The 17,116-nt window shown below is 48.0% G+C and overlaps 1 protein-coding gene across 1 annotated transcript in view; it reads right to left on the reverse strand.

The window, feature by feature from the left end:
• The window catches only part of Naglu (N-acetyl-alpha-glucosaminidase), a 53,718-nt gene extending 39,295 nt beyond the window's left edge, over nucleotides 1-14,423 (reverse strand). Inside the window, exons 1-2 of the mRNA XM_075875581.1 lie at nucleotides 14,056-14,423; nucleotides 2,754-2,799 (exon numbers count right to left, since the gene is read on the reverse strand). Coding sequence (XP_075731696.1) covers nucleotides 2,754-2,799; nucleotides 14,056-14,094 — 85 coding nt within the window. The 5' untranslated portion in view covers nucleotides 14,095-14,423. The remainder of the gene's footprint in view (nucleotides 1-2,753; nucleotides 2,800-14,055) is intronic.
• Between the last annotated feature and the right edge of the window lie 2,693 nt (nucleotides 14,424-17,116).

Raw genomic sequence — 17,116 nt, forward strand, 5'->3', positions numbered from 1 at the left:
AAAATTGGCAACCTGGAACGATTCGCGAACAATGAAAGATCAGTGATGTTCCGTACTACGCCAAAGAATTCTCATTGAGCGACATGAAAATTCCCTATTTCGAGATTTTCTCCCTCCAAACATTGACGAAATTCCCGGCATATTTTTCTGCACAACAGTACTAATTTGCGTCCACAACCATGCACACAAACCGCGACTTTCGAAATCATGAGTTCATGACTAGCTCCTTCACTGCCGCACAAGGAAAGCATGACTTTGTTATTCATATGCTGTTAGTACACTGCACATTGTTGGCTTGAATTCTAACAGCAATAGTGTAAATATCAGAGACAATGAGCCAAAACCGATTACAACAAATTAAGGCGCACTGTGACCACTAATTATCGGTCGTCATATAAAAGAATTCACCCTTCCTGATATTCTCTGCAATATCACGAAAATTCCCTTTTTTTCCTTAGCCTCAAAATGACAGCCGAAAATTCCCCGAAAAAGGGAAAATTCCCTGCACGGAACATCACTGTGAAGGATACTGGTGTACGACTGCTAGTACAACCACCTGTACACTGCGCCCTGCTCTATATGTCATTCTTACGAACATTGGCTGTCGCCCTGACACTGCTTGTTAGCTTTCGAGAAATTCTCCCTTCTCACTCTGATTGTCACCGTCACCAATGCAGTCATAAGGAAGCAAACTACGGGAACCGACATGCCTTCAGGTCAAATTGACTCTTTTAATGTCGCCATATGTGGTCTTCCGTGCGTCTCACAAGGCCGCGTGTGTTTGTATTCTTCCGCTAGTATCGTGGGAAAGGAACGGCCCATAGCGAGGTTTAACGTCCTAAAACCACCACATGATTATGAAAGACGCCGTAATGGAGGGCTCCGGAAATTTCGACAACCTGTGGTTCTTTAACGTGCACCCAAATCTGAGCACACTTGCCTACAGCACTTTCACCTCCACCGAAAATGCAGCCGCTGCAACCGAGATTCGATCCCGTGACCTGCAGGACAGCAGCCGAGTGCCTTAGCCACTAGACCACTGCGGCGGAGCCTAGTGTAAATCAGTACACCAGCAGTGGACCAGGGGCATCTGGTGTCACAAACATGGGAATTAGTTTTCAAGCAGCCCTTGGAAGCTAATATTTTAGTTGAATTTGATCACAAATAGTGCTGAAGCAACTATGCGTATCACTATGTATATAGACTAGATGCGAAACAGATGAGCGCCATGGAACTCGGACATACACGAGCAGGGACATAGCCCAGGCCCCAATCCCCGGTCAAAATCCGTATGGATGTGATGTTCATAATTACTGAAGAAAAATGATTGAAATAGGTGTTTTTCACTAAGTGCCCACCCTTCCTCCCGAAAGACATTCCTGGTACAGGCATGACATAAACAATGTCTGTTTCGCATCAAGTATCAACCGACTTACCCAAACACACTAGTCGCTATGTAAACTAACCACCCTTCATTAGAATCCTCAACCCCCTTTGGTACTGGAACTCGTGTTTGCCTCATCAGCATCGTAAGATCCAGTTATTCGACCAAGGAAGTGGATCTCGCCAATACCAGCTATAATTAACGCACTGTTGATTCTACTCTGTTCAGATGCGAATCGAGTAGAATAAATCAAAGTGACGATAACTTTCCCTACCAAGAAAACAGGAGCAAGTGGATCTGGGCATGTGCGTGCCTGTCCAACCATTTTCATTAATTTATTCATTTTTATTTATTTCGCATTGATCAACGCTCCTGTCTAACTTTTTTTTTCTTTCCTCCATATCGGGAATGGGACCTACACCTGTGAACCAGGCCGGGCGAGCCACTGTAGCCAGTGAAGCCCTGGAGAAAGGGCATCACCACCCACCGTGACCATAAATAGCCCAAATATCAATAAACGTTTCTTCTATCTTTTTTATTAAAGACGACAGTCTTTCTCGGGGACCTTCAATGCAATATCTGAGTCTGTCTATCTGTATATTTGTCTGTTTGTCCACTCTTAACGGTACCGGGGACTGTAAACGGCACCAGCCGATACCCCAAACGGCCGACCCCATCTGCAGTGCCCACCAATGTTGCTCAAAATTCAGCGTTCATACTTGTGCGATTGTCGATTAAAAAACAATTATTGCACATATTTTAGGCACCATAACAGCACGTATATAATCTGCATGTGCACCTTTTACTACAAAAGGCATACATAAGTAATTCTAAGGACCGCAGCGTTTATCACGCTGCGCTAACCATGCAACGCTTGCAGGAAAAGGCGAGTGTTTCCAACGCTTTGCTAAGACGACACGGTGGTGGCACCTACCCGTCGCCTTGCGTTCTACACCTTCTTATCACCTCTGAGACGGGCGCGCACGCCCGTCTCGAACGCGCAACGTTTTCCAAGAAAACTCCCAGATGGCACTCATGTCTCACGTGTGCCGTGACTTGATGCGCTCGTTCACCTCCGCTGCACGCTCGAGGCACTCTAACAAAGCGCCTCCAGAATACCATTCACCAATTTTCATGCGCAGAACATCACATAAATGTTTTGTTCACTCTCTCCACATGCAAGACTATCGTCTTTCGACGATATTTGCAAATTAACATGCAGATACAGGGCCAATTTTTTGTCTCTCTGAACCTCCACTCACGTGCTTAGCAGCGTGACGCTTTCTTGCTTCCCGCCATGTTAACATAAAATGAGCACCTTTGGCCTGGCAAAGGTGACTTAACAGATATTGTCTAAGTCATCGCTTACCTTCAGGTGAAGCACGGCCAAGTTGTCCAGCAAGAAGCAGGAACGCCTGCGAATGAAGTAAATCATATAGGGAGTATTTCAACGGCGTCGTCACGTGACACCGTCGCTTGGTCAAAGGACGTTCAGCCAATCACGGAGGCAATGCAAAACTGGTTGAGAAACAGAACGCTTGCAACACCTCCAATCTTGGAGCCAATGGGAAACCACGTTAGGTTCAGAAATATCTCGGAAGGAGAAAGAGATGATCGCTGCATGACGCAGAAGAACAAGGACGAGGAGGAAGAGGCTAGTGCTTTTCAGTTAGTTTCTATTTCGACAGCCTGCCCCTAGGCATAGTAACTTTTTGTATCAAAAATACGCATGCGAAGTTGCTTCCTCTATAAAGTCCAATATTGATATTGGCCCATGAATCCAGCGGTCGAGGTGCAATGGTCGTACTTGAAGTGGTATACCGTATTACGGGAAAGAGTCGACTCTACTTTTGTGTCGGTCTGCTCGGCTGCCTTTTTTTTTTGTAATGCGCTATATTAGTTCAAGTGCTACGAACCGAGAACTTGTCAAACGGTCAGCCAGGCCCCAGACCCGGTTGCAGGGATCTGGAAAAGACGGTTTAGTTCCAGCTCTGTGCAAGTCCACAACAATTGTGTGACAGTCGCATCGCGGTTTGGGGCGTCACCAAATGGTCACGATGGGCCAAAGTAAAGTGTGTGGATTAGGCTAGTTGATATTTCTTCATTAAACAACTCAGCACAAAAAAAAAAGAATTTGACAACGAACACAGAAAAGACGAGGACCATCGCAGACTTTGTACTGCTTGATTATTTTATTACTAAGAAGCACATATATACAGGCTACAGTAAAGGATAAGATCGCATGCTTATCCAAGAATGCAAGTCAAACAAAAGCTAAGAAGCTGCAAAAAACCAAGTATCTCTCTCTCCCTCTCCCTCTCTCTCCCTCTCTCTCTCTCCCTCTCTCTCTCTTTTTGCGCTGAGCAATTTAACGATGTGCCCATATGTTGCACCCAAAGGGTTGTCACAGACGGCGTAAGCGCCACCCCGACATTAAGCCTCCGCAACGTAACCTCCGGACGTTTAGTTGTTCTCAAGTAAACGCGTGGCTTTATCCTATCACGACCGCGCATCAATTGGGAGCCACGAACAACGCTCGTGTCGCACAGCGAGTGCGGCCCGACAGCAAACTGATACAACGAGTGCTTGTCGCGCACGGTTGCGGAACAGCGATAAGAGCTATACAGAGGAGAAAGCGACCGGCAATCACAAAGCAGTGCGAGCGTTGAAGTTATGGCTACCTACATCAATAAATTGTTCAATAACGGCTCGTAGCCTCTCTACCAGTGTCTTAGCAGACGAGAGCAAGCTCACTACGGTCTGATCGTAACAGAGATTGGAGAATGGTCAAAACAAAAATGCTCTTTTCCGCGGGCAATCAAGCCAGTACAGAAAACCAGCGAGCACCCTGCTGGTACCAGTACAGCCAGTAGGCAGCTTGCTGGGACCACCAGCAGGTCAGTAGGCAGTGTACTGGTCCAAGTAAAGAACCAGTAGGCACCCTGAACCAGCAGAAAACCAATGGGCACACTGCTGGAACCAGTACAACCAGCAGGCAGCTTCCTGGGACCATCAGCAAGCCAGTAGGCAGCGTGCTGGTCCCAATAAAAATCCAATGAGCACCCTGCTGGAACCAGCAGAAAACCAGTAGGCACACTGCTGGAACCAGTAAAACCAGCAAAAAATGAACAGCTTAACTGCTGGTTCCGCCAGAAACCAGCAACTCCCAGCAGAAAACCAGCAGGAAATTTTCGCTTGGGGCAACACGAAGTCCGAATCACGCAACAATTGAGGAGCATCCGCGCTTGTGTCACAAAGAAGGACGGACGCACCCGCATTGTGTACTTGCCGTGACAGCCGCGGCGACGCATCGGTGCAACTTATTATCACGCAGAGGCCCCTCGATTTGAGAGCAGCGGTTCCCCGTCTAGTTGGCGTTTCAACGTGCTCTATTATATCTAGACGTCCTCGTTCTAAAAAAGTCAGGGCGTGCAAGCACAGACACCAGACGAAACTCCCAACTTCCTTCTCGTGTCTGTGTTTGGACACTCTGCCTCTGTTACAATGAATACGTACCGACTATAGCTCAGCTATCTGCAATTCTGATTATTTTGATAGACGTCCTCTTACACTTGGCAATGTGCTTGCACCATGGTTGTGCCCCTACAAGCAAAGTGAGCTCTGCGAGACTTTCAGAGAGAAAAGAAAACAAAGGAAAGGGTTTTGTCGTTTAGTTATTGTACTATGAGGAAAAGAAATATAGAATGAAATGAGATAATGGGGCACTATTCACGAGCACACTGTAAATCAAGCACATGATTTATATCACTGCCATATCCACGTTAAATAACAAATTTCTCTAAGAGCTTAAACTAATCATAGGAAGCAAACTGTAACATCCCATTCTACTTCAACGTGCAGCAATCTTCCAGTTATCGTGGAAACTGCAAGGCCATAGCAGCGATTTAAAGGCCGACTCGGGCGATTTATCGAGGTCAATGGATCCCAATGAAATTCGCAAAATTCGCTGGGTGCGTTATCCTTCGCACATTTCCGTCATTTATGCCAAATTACAGGCTTAGGATATGCGCTGAGTGTGTGCAAATGAATTTTAAAGATTGCCTCGAAACGTTCACCTGGCTCGACAGAATTATTGGGAACACTGTCTGTGTGACGTCATGTTTGACATGTCAACGGAAGTGACGCAGCCGATAGCATCGCTACTTTTCCCGCTACAGCGTTTATTCTGCTGGCCACAAGGCGACGGTGGCGGTGTTTGGCGCAAAGTGGTTCTAAGACAGAAAGGAAAAAAAAAGTGAGCCCCGTAACTGTCTGCACCACGGTGCGACACCTCAACAATAGCTCACAAGGAATGGGGGTGAGGAGGGGTTCAAAGAATAGGTTTAAAGGTATAGAGAGAGAGGGGGAGAGAGAGAGAAACATGCGCTAAGCCAGCGAGCGAGAACATATCGAGTGGATAGGAGAGATAAGAAAGATGGAAACACGGTCACAGGAGTCCGAAGACGGGGCACCACTTGCGAGAGCTTTTGTCGGCGTCAGGAGATGGCGTAGGGCAAGTCCAGTAGGTCAGAGCTATGCTGTCGTTGGAGGTCGGCGTCAGGAGATGAGTAGGGCCAGCCCAGTCGGCCAGAGCTACGCTGACGTCGGAGATCGCGAGGGCACAACCGGTCGGCACGGAATCCAGCGAGCGCGGAAAAGCTTCCTACCTTTTTCTGTAGTGTTCTGCCTGCGCTTCGCTGATCTGGCTTTCACAGTTTTCGTACTCCGCGCCGGCGAGACTTGTTACCAAATAGCATATACGTAATACGTAGACAGTGCTCCCGGTTGTGTTTCAGTTTCAGTATTGCACCTTGTTGCTTATTGATTGATTGATTGATTAATTGATTGACTTATTTATTTATATGTGGGGTTTAACGTCCCAAAACCACCATATGATTATGAGAGACGCCGTAGTGGAGGGCTCCGGAAATTTAGACAACCTGGGGTTCTTTAACGTGCACCCAAATCTGAGCACACGGGCCTACAGCATTCCCACCTCCATCGGAAATGCAGCCGCCTCAGGCGGGTTGGATCCCCCTGCGGGTCAACATCGAGTACCTTAGCAACTAGACCACCGCGGCGGTGCGCCTTTTTGCTTATTATAAACTATTTTCAAATTTCCTGAGCATTTCAGTTATTGGGCTCATGACAAGAGTGTCTCAGAAACATAGAAACACCATTACCTTGACATGGTCGAAAAATCGCTGGAGTTGGCCTTTAAGCAAGAGCTGAAAATTAGCCTGCTTCGCCCAAATTAACCACAGGACCAGTTGCTTCTTCTATTGATATAATTAACAATATCTCGGGTTTTACGTCCCAAGATCGCGATATGATTATGGCTCCGCAAATTTTGACCATCTGGTGTTCTTTGACGTGCACTGACAGTGATGAAGTGAAGTGAAATGAACTTTATTTGGTTTTGGAGAACTGGTCAGACGCCCCCCTAAGAGGTGCCCGCCGCAGTTGCTGGCCGCGTCCACGCCGGGACTGGAAGACCGTGGCCCTCCGCCCGTTCGCAGGCCTCCTGGACTGCCGAGTATTGGACTGACCGCACAGTACACGGACATCGAACATTTCGCCTCCATCAAAATGCGACCGCCGCGACCGGGACTCGATTCCACTAGCCACGCGTCACCATTCGAGAAACGTAGCCAATATAACACCGTGGTGGCTTTCCATGTGGTACGCTAAAATCCTATCATTCTATGTATTCGGTTATGAATCTTGTTCCGTTACTATTTTATATTGTGTGCTTCATTATTATGCATATGGTGCTGCCGTGGCTTTGGATTATTAATTACCCTAATTGTCTCTATGCACTAGGTTCCAATAGATATTGACTATATGTCTTCCTTCTATTTACTGAATACTCACATCATTGTCCAACTTTTAATTATAAGTTCTATCGAAATAATATTATATAATATGATGGTAAGCACTCCGCGTTGAGTCCGCGAACTAGCAAAGGTGAATCGATCAGTGGTCCATAAACATGGAAAACGCTCGAGCATCGTTTTAGCGGCGAAGCTCCTTAGAACACATGCTCTGGCAGTGCACCAAATTCGCTCATTTATCGCACATCACCTCTGCCAGATGGGAGGCGGCAATCCGCAGCTCGTCCTTGGCAGATCAGCTCTGGGCTGTCCACCAAGCCCGCGAGGCGGCTGAGGAGCTTGGCATCTCAGTCCCCACGTGGGAGCTGCCCGCAACACAGTGATCTGTGTTTTGGAGGACCAAATAAAAGTTTATCCAATCCAATCCAATCCTTATAGCGGCACCCGTTCGTCCCCCGTAGTATGTAACAAGTATAACATTTTGACCTCCAAGGTGGTGCCGGCGAGAGACTTCTTCTGTGCGTTGTTCAACAATAAAACATAATGCTCAATGTACATGTCAATGGCTGCTAATGGGGAATGAGAGACAGGAGCATTCGGCTTTTAGTTAACATGCAGGCTGCGATAACCATTAGCAGCCATTTGCATGTACAATGAGCACTATCTGACAAGAAAGGGTTGCTACGTTATACTCGCTGGGTGTAACCTCCTTAGCTTTAGAAAGGTTTAGCGAGCGTTGAGCCGCAGTGCCATGAATACAATGAACTTGTATATACCATGAATGAACTCGAGGTGGTTAAAAATGGGAAGTAGATATGAAGCGCAAGCCGTAAGAAAGTAAAAGCCGAATTCTCCATCTCTCATTTCCCATTAGCAGCCATTGGCATGTACATTGAGCACTATCTGACCGAAAAAGTTTGCTACGTCATACTCGCTGGGCGTAACCTCCTTGGTTTTCGAAATGTTTAGCGAGCGTTCGGCCGCAGTGCCATGAATACTGTGAACTAGTATATACCATGAACTCGAGGTGGTTAAAGGTGGGAAGTGGACCCGAAGCGCAAGCCGTAAGAAAGTGTGCGTGTGCCACCTCTCGTTTAGTCCTTGGAATGCCCGCTGGATGGCGGTGCTTCTATATGGGGAATATATGATGAAAAGATGCGAGATGGTGGTACTTGGAGTGTTGAATAGATGGACGAACGGACACATAGACAGATGCATGGATGGACGCATGAACGGACGCAGGGGCGGCTGCATGGACGAACGCAGGGACGGACGCGAACAGACGTACGCACGGACGGGCTGATGGACGCATGGACGGTCACACTGACGGATGCAAGGACGGACGGAAGCAAGAACGAATGGACGGACGAATTCTTCGCCCCACTCTCCATCATTCACTCCGTGGATATGCTGCCATTTTTTTAAGATGACGCGATGGTGTAATCGCGTTCCTTATTGTGGTTCTTCTCGATTGATAGCCTTGCTTTGGCCTTTGCCGTATGCCTCAACCGTGCCGAAAGGAAACGAGCACCTGTGCGCGTAACATAGTACGTTTATCAAACTATGCTAGAATGTTTACCGCAAGTACAGTCGTCAGCAAGCTTAACTCGAACGCCCCGCAGCGTGACCTGGACTCATTTGACAGACGCCAGCCGCAAAGCGCTGCTGGTCGCTGTTGTCTAGAACACACATTGGTATGCTTCGATAATATGTCGGCGTGTATAGGTAACATCTCGGAAACAGAACCCAAAGCTAAGTGGCGATGGAGTCAGTCCAACCTTTCCACTAGATGCTGCGGAGCGTTTGTGTTAAGCTTGCTGACGACTGTACAGCTGTAAAGTGCCTCCGTCAGGCAACACTCGAACTACGCCGCTGCTCACTTTGTTGATGCTTTTGCAGCTGATAAAGATTAAATATAATTAAACATATCATCGAAATACATTGAATAGTGGCCTGAGAACTCCTGACCCCCCCCCTCCTCTCTGTACGTATCTCTCGTGCACGCGTCTCTAAAACGTTGAATGCGTGCTCATTGTGACCTCCACTAACGCTTTGTGTACCCAAGCCCGTTGTGCTCTCTAATGAGGGGCACCAACCAACACTGAATGAACGAATTAATCTTCATGTCTTATTGACCAATCTAGGAAAGTGAGCAAAAAGCCAGACTGCTGGCGAATCGTCATCCCCCTCACAAGATGTCATTACGGAACGAGTCTTCAAGGCAATAGTAAACGATATAACTTATAGTATTCATAAGAGACAAAAAAGATGGCAGCATATCCACGGGGTGAATGATGGAGAGCGGGGCGAAGCATCCGTCCGTCCATCCATGCATCTGTCTGTGTGACCGTCCGTGCGTCCATCCGCCCGTCCTTGCTTGCGTCTGTTCGTGCATCCGCGCGCCCATCCTTGCGTCCGTCACTGCGTTCTTCCATACATCCGCCCCTGCGTCCGTCCATACGTGCATCCGTCCGTGCAGCCATTCGTGAGTCCGTCCATGCATCTGTCTGTGTGTCCGTTCGTCCATCTATTCAACACTCCAAGTACCACCATCTCGTATCTTTTCATCATATATTCCCCATATAGAAGCACCGCCATCCAGTGGACATTTCAAAAACTAAACGAGAGGTGGCACATGCACACTTTCTTACGGCTTGCGCTTCGGGTCTACTTCCCACCTTTAACCACCTCGAGTTCATGGTATGTACTAGTTCACTGTATTCATGGCACTGCGGCCCAACGCTCGCTAAACCTTTCTAAAACCAAGGAGGTTACACCCAGCGAGTGTAACGTAGCAACCTTTTCTTGTCAGATAGTGCTCAATGTACAAGCCAATGGCTGCTAATGGGGAATGAGAGACAGGAGCATTCGGCTTTTAGTTAACGTGCACGCCGCGAACTTTTTATTGTTCAACAAAGCACAGGAGAAATCTGCCACCGGCACCACTCTGCAGGCCAAAATGTAACGCTAATTACACACTACGACTACGACAACGAGGGACGAACGGGTGCCGCTTTAAGGGGCTTCGCCCCTAAAAGGCACACACTGCAGCAGCATATGATCACATACAATAAACAAGCGTAAGTATCAACTTCTTACTTCTCGATGGGCGACTGAGAGACAACAGTCAAGATGTGTGAATATCTGATGCTCCTCACCGTAAGCGGGGCTAAACTAGACCCCCCTCCCCTCTTTTCCACCCTCCTAGGTCTCCGTTTACAACAAGCGCATTCCATGGGAACTGCTGGATTCGTGTATGACCGGAAACGCATACCAGACTGCGATCTCAGCCGCTCCGATAGCGATACTCCGTGGGAACGCTTCTTGGTGCGTTGATCAGCACGCACTTGCAACCGACTGAACGGTATTGGCATTTTTGTTCGCCACGGTGGAGTAGTAGCTTTGGTGCTCGGCTGCTGAACCGAAGCTCACGGGTTCGATTCCAGACGCGGCGGTCACATTTCGATGGAGGCGAAATAGCGAAGGCCCGTCTACTGTGCAATGTACTGAGTGCACGTTAACGAACCCCAGATGGGGGAAATTTCCTAAATTTTCAGTCCGCCGTCTATCATAATCATATCGTGGTTTTTGGACGTAAAATCCCAGATATACTTATCATTTTTTTAGGATTCAGGAAGCTATCTATACACAACCTTCTTCTCATGGCTGATTGGTTCACCGGCGCTCCCGAAAGGCGTAATGCAAACGGAATGGTCCGGAACACGTCTAACTAAAACGAGGTGGACTTTTATAGTTCCCCTACTTTAGTACACCTACTTTCTTTCCTGCCATCTTCAGTTAGGGGTCATGAAAAGGTCTCTCCTAAAACGACAATGGGACAATACATTTTTTTTATTTCTACCAAGGTCAAAGCGCGATTATTTAAAAACAGCGCGCCGTGCTGCTCGCGTTTCTGACAACTGTGGTACCGAGGAGACATCACAGGTAATCTTCTGCGACTGTCATCGCTACAATGCACCGAGAACATCGCCAGCAAGCTCGCACAGATCAGTGACCTAGTTTCAGTTTCAGTTTCAGTTTATTTCGGACATAGTTACATGACACGAAATATGTCCACGAGGCAAGGCAAAAGGAGACTCGTATGTCTCCTCACGAGGCCTTCACCCCGGACTTACACCTATGACGGCAGAAACCATTCTGATGTGTCCTGAGAGATCACCGTGGAGGGGGGTGTTCAACTTCTTGAAGAAAAAAAGATTTGCGCCGGTGTTATGACTGACTCCACCACCTCTTTCCCCTGTGTAGGGTAGCATACCAGTTCTTCTAGACTGGTTGACATTCTTGTCTTTTCCGTCCTATTCCTTCCTTTCTTTCAATCAAACCCAGTGCTACTAAACCGTTTTGTGTATGAAAACAGTGTACACCCCGCAGATGTACAAAAAGAAAGCGTCTCCTTAAAAAAAGAACATTATCTAAGAAGGTGGCACCGCGTGAGGCTCTTTGCATCTCGGGATTCCGAACCGAGTCTCACGGCCCGAACAGGCTGAACAGCACCACCCCGGTGACGGTCCAACAACGCCAAACGAGGAACACCAAAACATCCTAGTGCTGCACGGAGCTGGTCCTAATCACCTCCCACCCCCGCAGGGACAAGCACGCCTTGCGCATTCGCCCACGAGGATGGTGTGTAATGTACCGCAACAGTAGTATATGAGTGGGATGCTGCGACCAATAAAACAAAACAAAAAATCAATGCTTCTCGAAAGTGAATGATAACGAGTGGGCGAATACGCAGGTCAGTCCTAAGGTCTATAATGTCTGCGTTGAAGCCGCCGACTAGTATGGACACACGAACATACGGATGAACAGACAGATGCACGGAAAGACGCACGGACGGACGGACTCGATGGACGCACGCACGCGCGGAGAGACATACGAACGGACGGATGGCGCAGGTGATGGTGTATTGTGCTCTCATATACTTGATTAATCTACACACAGAGCCCGTTTCTTACTCAGACTTTTTCGTGTTTCGTTGTGCAGCTGTTCAGTTTCGGTTATGTGGGGGCGCAACGGACGCCGAAAAGGTTCGGCTCTTAAGGAGCTTCGCCCCTAAAAAGGGGAGAACAACGAGGTGGACTATGCGGTATAGATGTTGCGAATCATCGGACGACACGAGAGCGACTTCGCGTCGTGTCGCGCGCAACTGCAACACCATTAATCGGAGAACGAAGCGACCTGCAGGAGAAAGGCTCCGCCACGGCGATGTATACGCAACGGTTACGGAGCTCGCCTGCTTACCGGAAGGTCGCGGGTTCGAACCGTGCCGCGGTGGTCGCATTTCGATGGAGGCGAAACGTTAGAAGCCCGTGTACAGTGCGATGTCAGCTCAGGTCATGAGAACACCGGGCGGTCGGAAATAGCGGAGCCCTCCATTACAGCGTCCCTCAAAATCATGTCGTGCTTTTGGGATTCAAAGCCCAAGATATTGCGACGAAGTCCTTTACACGCCTTTATTGGGCCTGGAAGACGGGGCCAAAAACAGTCACCTCCGAGGCACGGAACCGACTCAAGAGCCTTATCCACTAACGATGAAGATGAAGAACACTAAGCGATGATAGTTTTGTACAGGTGATGAAGAAGCGCGCTCTAAATGACCACTATATTATTGATAATAGTGTTATTATTATTATTAGCTTGTTGTTGTTGTTGTTTTCAGAAGAAGAAAGGATTCGTTAATGTGCTGGCTACGTTGTGAGCACAAAACAAAATTACCTGCAAAATGACACGTAAGGTTAAGGGTACCCAGTAAGTCGTTGTGAAGGTGTTAGAGCACTTAATCACACGTTCCCGTGTCCAAACGAACGACTCCGCTATTTTCAAAAAAAAAAAACAAGACCTCCTTCTCCCGCGTCATCAATACTATCATTCGTGCGTGGGTCTCAAGGAATGTTAGCACAACCTATAATAACGAGCCATAACGACAAAGGCACGCGCATGCTAAAAGAAATAAGAATAACTGTTCGAGCTTACGGAGACGAGCTCGCACGTAAGTGTGTGCGTGCGAAGACATTTTTTCAATTACCAACCATATCAAGCGATCTTTTTTTATCGTGTATATATATTTTTATAAAGAACGATATTGCCATGATGCGCGCATACCTCTAGCTTTTGAAGCTAATTTCTATGCGTCGAAACGATATTACGCATAGTGGCTTCTTTTGAAAAACTCGTTACCAAGATCTTGTAAATTAACTTTGTAAAGTCAACTTTTGAACAGTTGCCTCGATTGAAAACTTGCAGGGCTTCTCAACTGATTGATAACATCACTGCCCCCCCCCCCTTTTTTTTTTCTAAACCTGAGAAATCATACGGAGCCTGTAACGACACCATTTTAACAAGTTTGGCACTATATTTTGATTTGTAATGCTTTATAACATTTTTTTCTGGTAACATGTTCTTGCAATCGATTACGGTTATTCGGCCAAAAAGCAATAGAGGATTCTCGCCCTCACCCCTCTTTTTCTTTCTGCGGGCGGGAAGGGGGCTAAGTTTACGTGATCTGAAATTCTGTACGTCTTTTCACTGAAGTCTTGTCGGTATAACTTTATGCACCGCAGTCGCTTTATTAAGCGATATTTAGGCACAGACCCGGTGCGCGACCTCCTGGCTTCACCACTGCCAACAAACACTTCCCCACCTAAACCCAAACTGCGACCGGGAGCCGTTATCTTACATGAAATAAAGGCTAAATTCATTACCTCTTTCTGCCAAACGCGCACGCGTATATCACTTGAGAGCAACAGTACGGAGCCACCAGGTGAGACAAGAGGTATTCATAAAAGAACAAGAGTGACAAGGGGGTGTGTGACTTACGAGCAGCCGCAGAACTGGCGCTAACGCAACGGGCGACATCGCTTGCAGAATGGCCACCGGTCTGCGTTTCTTTGCAAGTCGTCGCTGCTGACTCGTTGAGTGACGACTCCGTTCAGAGCGCAGACGTCAAGTGACGCTAAACTACTGACACAGCTGACAAGGGACCGGCAGTACCAGCGAGACGACGTGGAGACGGAGCTGGCCCGGATGGAGGTGTGGAGGGGGCGACGAGAGAACATGCTCTCCCGTGATAGACGAAGATAGCGTTCCAAGTGTTTTTCTTGCTTTCTTTTTTTTTCGACCGTCGTAGATAGTCGGCTGTCGCGATTATCTGATTTCCGGGCAAAGAGGAGGAAAACGCCGCCGCGCCAACGGCGTCTCTCCCACCCACGTACCCGTCTGCGTTTAGTTTATCATGCCTACTTTCATTTTCGCACATGCCTGAGAGCATTGCTCGCGGAGTTCATCCAAACCCCATCTGCATTCAAGATTGAGGAGCGCACGTTGAAGAGCTCCGTTCACAATCAATCCGGACCTCCCCGAAGCACTACACGGAGTGCCTTACAATCCTATCGTTGGTTTTACAACAAATAAAGGAGGCACGTGCGCGGCTCGTAGACACTGGAACCTCTTGATTTGGGATAGAGTAACGTCACTTTCCTGCGCGCGCTCGTTTCCTCCTCGATTCAACCCGTCCGCCGGCGGCGCTCGCTGCGCACGGCACCATTTTTTGCCGCGGCGCCCCCGAACGCACCGCAGAATTCAACGGAGACACGCGATTTGGGGCCACTTGCGCGCCGCGGTAGTCGACAATATTTCGAGAAGTAGTGATAACCAGATGGAGAACACCGAGTTGGACGTTTATTAAAAGAACCTTATCCCAAAAACCTTGTAAATGGGGCACGCTAGTTCAATAGGAGCTTTATGAACAACACCGCCTGTTGCAACACCACAACCACCACCACAGTTCCATGACGCAGACGTTTCTGCCATATGACAACAAGATTTGCGTCTGCGTCTGCTATTCAAATTAAAAAGTGCGCAGGCGCAAGGCTGGAAGAATCAACGGAGCTAGTGTTCGAACCACACGCAGGTCGCAACATCAAATCCCAACCGTGTGCTCAAATTTTGGTGCACGTTGAAGAAACCCGGGTGGTCGAAATTTCCGGAACCCTACGCTACGGCGTCTCTCATAATCATATCATGGTTTTGGAACGTTAAAGCCCAACAGATGCTATTAGTGTTTGACCTATAGCCAAGTTTTGCAAGCCGTGCGAAGCTTTTTTAACAGAGACGCTAAGTTTTGGCTGGTGGTACTAATAATGGCTAGACTTCGCTATTGTTCCCCGGTTCCGATCGGTTCCTCACACTGCATGCACACGTGCCATGTGGTTCTGGCGGAACATTTCACGTGACGAGTAACTTTTAGTTTTGTGATTTTAGTCAAGTGAGAAGCTGTTAGGTGGTCTTTGGCGAGAACGTGTCGTATGACTCGCTACTATGTGGTAACAGCGGGAACTTACTACGTGACCAGTGGTTACGCAGTTTGGTCATATCACTTGTTTAATACGTGGTTTATGGCGAGAAAATGTCACGCGACAGTTTTTGCATGTTCTGCTATATTAGTCACGTGACTAGCAATGGGCGTTATTTGGAGAGGAGAGGCGGAAGCATGCCCCACCACCCCTGTTCCCGTCCCATCTCAGCCCCCACCTTTAGGTCCACTCGATTCACCCAGCACCTTCTGAACTGGTTCATGATGGCGATAGGTGTTCTGTGGTGGCGCTGTCTGGGTGCTGTCATGGTTCACGGAATGTTTCAGCAAGTGTAGCAGCGACACGGCGCAGAAACGAATACGACAGTGCAGATGTCGTGCAAGCCCTATGCCACTGGTCAGCTGTCTCGCGGGTTGAGGAGGCTGTGACAGCTGTGATTAGTTAAAGAAGGTGGCGTCTAGGTTACCTAGCATGTGTAACTACCGGAAAACGTCCACTGTGGCACTTGGATGCCACTACAGACGCCACTAAAGCAGACACGAATGCTACCGGCTGTGTTGTCTGCTGCAGTTGCAGCCATCTTGTGCTGCACGGACTGGGCACTATATCTCACGAGCAGGTGCAGGAAACCCGTGAACTTGTCTACACGACAGCTGCACTTTTTCGTAACAAATACCGCGGTGCCACCTCCGCCATGCTGAACTCACGAAACAAATGCCGAAGTGCCGTGCCTTCATGAACCGGTTCATGAAGTGGTGAAAGTAATGAACCAGTGGTGCTGTTGGTTCATACTTTGGGCTCCCCTGCACGGGAAGAGCTTCTGGCAGGTCGTGGGGCTCGACCGAAGCGCAGATGCACGCTATTGGAGTCCCGACATACGAAGAGCTTCCCATTGTGCAACCTCTTAGCGGCTTCGTATTCTTTGCTTTGTTGCGTCATAAACATCACCTGGACCTTCAGCTTCGCGGCCTCCGACTTACGATTTCTTCGCTCTTGAAGAGAACAGAAATGCCCGAAAGTGTGTCCCTTTCAAATGCCTCCCAGTTAATCGCAGACTATAGTAACAATAGCCGGTACAGCTGTGGAGTGTGGCTTGTTCGACTGATCCGTTGCTACGGAATTCTGGAATATCGGAATGCGCCTGGACAACGCTTACAAACGCGCACGCACTTGCACAACCATTTAATCGAACGTATTTAATCAGTAACTCCTTTTTTTTATTGATATGATATATAAGGAGATGTTAAATCAGTAACTCCACTTAATGAAACAGCTATAAATGCATGGATTGTGATGTGGTGAAGCTTAATCTTAGCGAGACCCGCATACGTTCACAAACAAGATGTGTGACCAGGCTGTTAATGCAATCAATGCATTTAGAGTCGCAGGCGCCATGCTGCCAATAAATGGCAACCTTAGTGTTGAAGGTTGAGGTGCCGTACGCACGGACTAAAATTTGGAAATATAGGCGTAAGTAATGCATGCACTTTAGCTTCTAACATCTACAGTTGGTGTCACGTCACCTTAATTTTAAGTACGACACTTACATAACAGTCGTATGAGGG

The sequence above is a fragment of the Rhipicephalus microplus genome, chromosome 10 (genome assembly GCF_043290135.1).
Source record: "Rhipicephalus microplus isolate Deutch F79 chromosome 10, USDA_Rmic, whole genome shotgun sequence".
NCBI classification, from domain to species: Eukaryota; Metazoa; Arthropoda; class Arachnida; order Ixodida; family Ixodidae; genus Rhipicephalus; species Rhipicephalus microplus.